The 5314-nt window shown below is 33.8% G+C and overlaps 1 protein-coding gene across 1 annotated transcript; it reads right to left on the bottom strand.

Annotated features, from left to right (window-relative positions):
• Nucleotides 1-712: 712 nt before the first annotated feature.
• On the bottom strand, nucleotides 713-4522 carry LOC18012784 (aspartic proteinase-like protein 2). The gene is made up of 10 exons (XM_006395841.2): nucleotides 4186-4522; nucleotides 3359-3488; nucleotides 3025-3269; nucleotides 2620-2844; nucleotides 2206-2368; nucleotides 2065-2135; nucleotides 1727-1817; nucleotides 1472-1547; nucleotides 1113-1184; nucleotides 713-1026 (listed from the first exon to the last, which is right to left on the bottom strand). The coding sequence occupies exons 1-10, from the start codon at nucleotides 4398-4400 to the stop codon at nucleotides 878-880; spliced, it is 1437 nt and encodes a 478-aa protein (XP_006395903.1). The 5' UTR covers nucleotides 4401-4522; the 3' UTR covers nucleotides 713-877.
• Between the last annotated feature and the right edge of the window lie 792 nt (nucleotides 4523-5314).

Here is a 5314-nt window from a genome sequence, read left to right as displayed (position 1 = left end):
TTTATTTTCAGCTTATACATGCGTTTATATGATAAATCAATTACTCAAACCAAATTGTTTTTGTTAAAAAAATAATATTGTTGAGAGAGAATTGCAACAAATAAAATCTTGGCTACGATTCAAAATTAATTTTGGTATAGTTGATTCATAAGAATAGAAGATTTACTGAATTTATAATCCATGTGTATAAATTTGAAATCCATGTACTACTATATGATTTTAAAACAAGTGATTCTACAATGATTTTAAAACAATGATTCTACAATTGATTCTGCAAAAAATTTTAGAATCTTGTAGTTTTATTTAAAAAAAATTATGTACCTATGAAATATTATTGAAATTTTCTTTTGATTTATGGTAATGATGGAAATCTCAAAAACTTTTGAATATGTACTCATGGTTTTGTTATTAAAATATATTTTATAAATACATATTTGACTAGCAGAAAATAAAGAGTAATATATATATATATGTATATATATGTATATATATATATATGTAAATCATAAACGTATATTCAAATTATTTATATATTAGTGTTTTCGTACAAACTTCTCAGTCATTCCTTATTAATCAAACGAGCATCGTAAAGAACAGAGAAATGGAGAGAGAGAAATCTCAAAAAGGATTCAAGACGTATGTTAGAGAACAACGCATACACACAGTGCAGGTGAGAATCTAGTAATTTTATTACAGCCAAAAAGTTGACCAAGAACAGTACATATATTTATCTTTGAGAGTTATACAAGAAAGAATGAGTAGAGTTAGTTGTCTATATAAATTACATGACTCGAGAAAAGCCAAATCACACATCCACAAAGGATCAAATGAATCAAATAATCAAAAGAACCAATAACGTATCTTCCTTTGAGCAAAACTATGAAGTAAAAGAAATGAAAACCGAAATTAGAATCGACAATAACGTTACAAGTCTTCCATTAATCACCGAAGAAGCAGATATGAGATTATCTGCTCCGAGTGAGTAAGCTGCTCCTGATCCATCTTTCACTTTGATGCTTGAAGAACCTAATAAAAACAAAACATTTTGGTGTGTTTGGTTTCTTCATTTGATCGATCGTCTTCTAATTAGTTCTCTTGTTCTAGATACTTACAGTTGTGGTCTGCCCATCCGATAACCTCATTCTCCAGATCGTATACCACTAACTTGTTCGAAAGCACCAAATCTAAAATTGAAGAAACCAAATTTGAAGTCATATACATCAAGTGTAACACATGAGAGACCAAAAACTAGCCAGTGTTTGGTATGATTTTTGCCTAAATGCTATCATCTAACATCTTTAACATTTCTTCTGATGGCTAACTTGGAAACGAGAAAGCACAAGATGCGACAAAAATGATCGCATAGTTAAGGATTTTTGGTGTTGGAAGACATGTAAAAGTCTATATGGAAACTTCAAGTGCAGATTATATAATGATGAGCAATATCCAATAGTTTGATTTGAAAATTTACCTCCCAAAAGGATTACATCGGATCCATCCTGAGTCGTCATTCCACCAGATTGCCAACCAAAGCAATACATGTCTTCCTGTTTCGAGAAAAGGAAACATAAGAGAGCTCAATATATGGAGGAGACAACAAAAATGCTTTAGATAACTCCCCACAATAGCACCAAGTTTTAACTATCTTGTTTAAATCCATTGATCAAACTTGAGTTAAAAGCAAAAATATAAACACATCAATGCAGAAAGATGGCTATTGACTTACACGAAGTGAAAAAAGATAGTCATGTGGATACACAGTCAGTTTGAGTGAGTCCTCGAAGTGAAGATTGACTACTGGAAATGCTTTATCTGTGCTGCAGATACAAGCAAGAATATTTTAGCACATTCCACCGAGTAAGACAAAAAAAACTCGCGGCATGTAATATATTTTAGCACATTCCAAGCGTTCAAGCTTCTTAGCACTTGTGTTTCAATACATCTTATATAAATTTTTCTATTTCTGCAAGAACCTTTGCATAAAAAACTGATGAATGTTTACTTAAGACAATATACAACTTGGTTGAGACATAGATGCTAGGAACAGGATGCAAGTCATCTTACTTTGAAGTGAAAGAGAAACAAGCAAAAGTCTCTTGTACCATGTGCAGTTTCACCGGTTGCCGAGCAGTGATCTATATACAGAAAATACCGTGTCAGGGTTGTGATTATAAACTAGAAACCAAAGAATGAGAAGAGTTTCACCTTCTCAAGTAGTGCGGTGTACAGTTTCTCTGGTAAGTAAGCTAAGGTTGTGCCACTGTCAATTATGGTTCCTCCATTTCCGCCAAAACTAGCTAAGCTTGGTGGGAGGTCAATAGTTTCACCATCCACATCTATTCCCTTTAAAATGACGTTGTAATGTACCCTAAAATTGTTGAATAAAAGTTATTACAAGTAACAAATCAACAATATTCAAAGGCTAAGCCTTTAGACGAACACGAGATTTTCTACATTCAAACTCGTAGAGAATAGTTCCCAGACGAAGAAAATTTCTCAAGCAAAAGCTTATCTACCATCAAAATAGAATTTCACACATTACTAGAATACGCAAAGACCAAAAAGTTATTCACTAAACTCTAATTTCTTAACAAAATGACTTAAGATGGTTTCACTTACTGGTTAGGAACCAAAGGGGTTGTTTTCACCACTGGAGATTCCACTTCCCCAACAGCAAAAATGCCACCACCATTCACATTGTCCAAGCAATGTGAAAAAACTCTCTTCACATTCCCTGCAGAAGCTAGTTGCGAAATGATAGAGGTATTTGCTTGTCCAAATCCCATAATGCCATCAACTGCTGAGTCAGTTTGCCCAAGTTGCCCAGATTGATTGCTTCCACACCTGTCTCACAGAGAAATCCTTATGCTCAAGTTCATAACTTAAGTTCACAAGCCAGGACTCATACGCTCTAAGATGGCATATGTAAAGGTTAAGAAACAGACAACAATGCATCCCAACGAAAAAAGCAAATAAAGAATAGAGCAAGAACAATTTTGTAAGTGTTGCTAATGCTATGCTTACCCGAATACCACTTCTTGGGCAAGGGGTGCAGTTCGGAGATTTCCAGTTACTTGATCAAGCGTAATGTTATCCCTCACAAAATCTCCGTCACTTGTGCTTCCATCTCCATACACCACATGATAAGTACACGGGTTCTTCTTCGGTTCGCAAGTGTCTGATTGCGAAATGAAGGAACAGAAATCATCTTCACAGCCAACTTTCTTTGAGGTCGAGGAAGCTTTCGAGTCATACAACGATAGAGGTATCTGCACAAGCAATCAAAGCAAATATATAAGCTGAGAATCCTGAAAATGTAGCTCGTAAGTTTTCGATAAACAACGGGTTTAAAGCATACACCGAGATCTGTTTTTACAGGACATTTGGGACACGGTGCACAATTCACCCAAAGTATATCACTTCCTGTATCAACTTGAACATAATAATCCTTTGGTGGTGACCCGAGCTGGATTTTTGTGAAGTACAAACTGAAAAAGCAAAATCAAGCAAAAATGTAAACAAAGCATCTGGGTTCATTGGGTTCTTCCTAAATCTAGTTTCAGCATCTGGGTTCTTCCTAAATTTATTGTAAACAAAAATCCAAAATCCAAAATCAAACACAATGTAAATCTCTTAAGAAGAAAGATCAAATCCAGAATCACACTCATTGCCATTCTCTGCCTAGTTTCAGCATCTGAGTTCTTCCTAAATCCATTGCAAACAAAATCAAAATGCATAATCAAAACACAATGTAAATCTCTTAAGAACAAGATCAAATCTAGAATCACACTCATTGCCATTCTCTGCCTAGTTTCAGCATCTTAGTTCTTCCAAATCTATTGCGAACAAAATTAAAATCAAAATCAACATCAAAGAAAATGTAAATCTTTTAAGAACAAAGACCAAATCAAAAATCAAATTCATTGCATTCTCCTAGTTTCAGCATCTGGGTTCTTCCTAAATCTATTGCCAACTATAGAAGAAAAACAAAAATAAACAAAATGTAAATCCTTTAAGAAAAAACACCAAATCCAAAATCAAATTCATTGCATTCTCCTAGTTTCAGCATCTGGGTTTCCTCCTAAATCCATTACGAACTATGAAAATGTCAACTATTTACCAAAATTTAAAAGTTCGAAGACCATATAAAGCAACAAATCAAAAGAGGGATCTAGAAAGAAAAACCCGATGGAATCAGCGCGGCTATCGCCGCCGAGAGGGAGATCGACGTTGGCGAGCATTCGAGCGTGACGGAAACTGTCGTGAGATTTGAGCTCAGACAACTGTTTCTCCTTTCCGGCGAACTTATGCGTCACGTTAAACACGTAACTCCCGGAAACAAATTGGATCACCACCATGAAAACAACCGCCACAATGCGTAGATTTAGACTCAGATCCATCGCCACCACCACCGTCGTTTACTGTAACCAGGTTATCTCTGCTCCGATCTCAAATCCGAGAAGAAAAAAACGATTAAAAAAATTGAAATTTCTTTGAATTTTGAATTCAATTGAATTGAAGTTTTGAGTGATTATGTTGACATCTGTTTTTTTTTTTGTTTTTTTGAATTTTATTTCTGATGATCGAAATTGAATTTCAAACACAAACCAAAGGAAGCAAAGAGAGGAAGAGAGGGAGACATGGGAACGAGAAGAGAGGGAAACGAAAGAGAAAGCGACGCGCTTTCAACGGTGATTTTTTTGGCAAATTTGGTTTATTATAAGAAACTAGTTTTAAAAATATTGGAAAAATAGATAATTGAACTAATAAAAAAATCAATGTGTTTCCTTTTACCAATAAAACAGTTTCTTAAAAAAAAAGAGAGATAATTGATTCAAATTTTTTTTTTCTAATTCAATGTGTTTTAAAGATAAACCTAGTTAGAGTATCTAGAGAAAAAAAAAAACAAAAAAAAACTTAACACAAAAGAAAATCCATCAAAACAAGGTTGATGGTTTGGAGATAAAAAACAAAACTTTTTCTCATTTTTTATTCCACTCATTTGTACACCAACTCAGCAAAAAATATATGTATTATATTGATGTCACAAAATCAGAGTACAACGTTATTTGTTAACCATTTTGGTGATTAATTAAATCAGAAAAAAAATATTGTTTAGCCATTACGGAGCTAACAAATGTGCGGTTGTATTTTCATTTAGTTTAACATATGAAAATGTGGTTCAACATCTAACAGAAAAAAGAGACGAAGAGAGAAAAGAGACGATGGACATTCTGTTATTCTCGTTAATTGTGAAATGATACAAAATTTTCTCTGTATAGTATGAGATTCTGTTATACCGAACTAAACCAAC

This window comes from Eutrema salsugineum, unplaced genomic scaffold (genome assembly GCF_000478725.1).
Source record: "Eutrema salsugineum unplaced genomic scaffold, Eutsalg1_0 scaffold_6, whole genome shotgun sequence".
Classification (NCBI taxonomy): Eukaryota; Viridiplantae; Streptophyta; class Magnoliopsida; order Brassicales; family Brassicaceae; genus Eutrema; species Eutrema salsugineum.
This window is presented reverse-complemented; position numbering and strand designations above follow the sequence as displayed.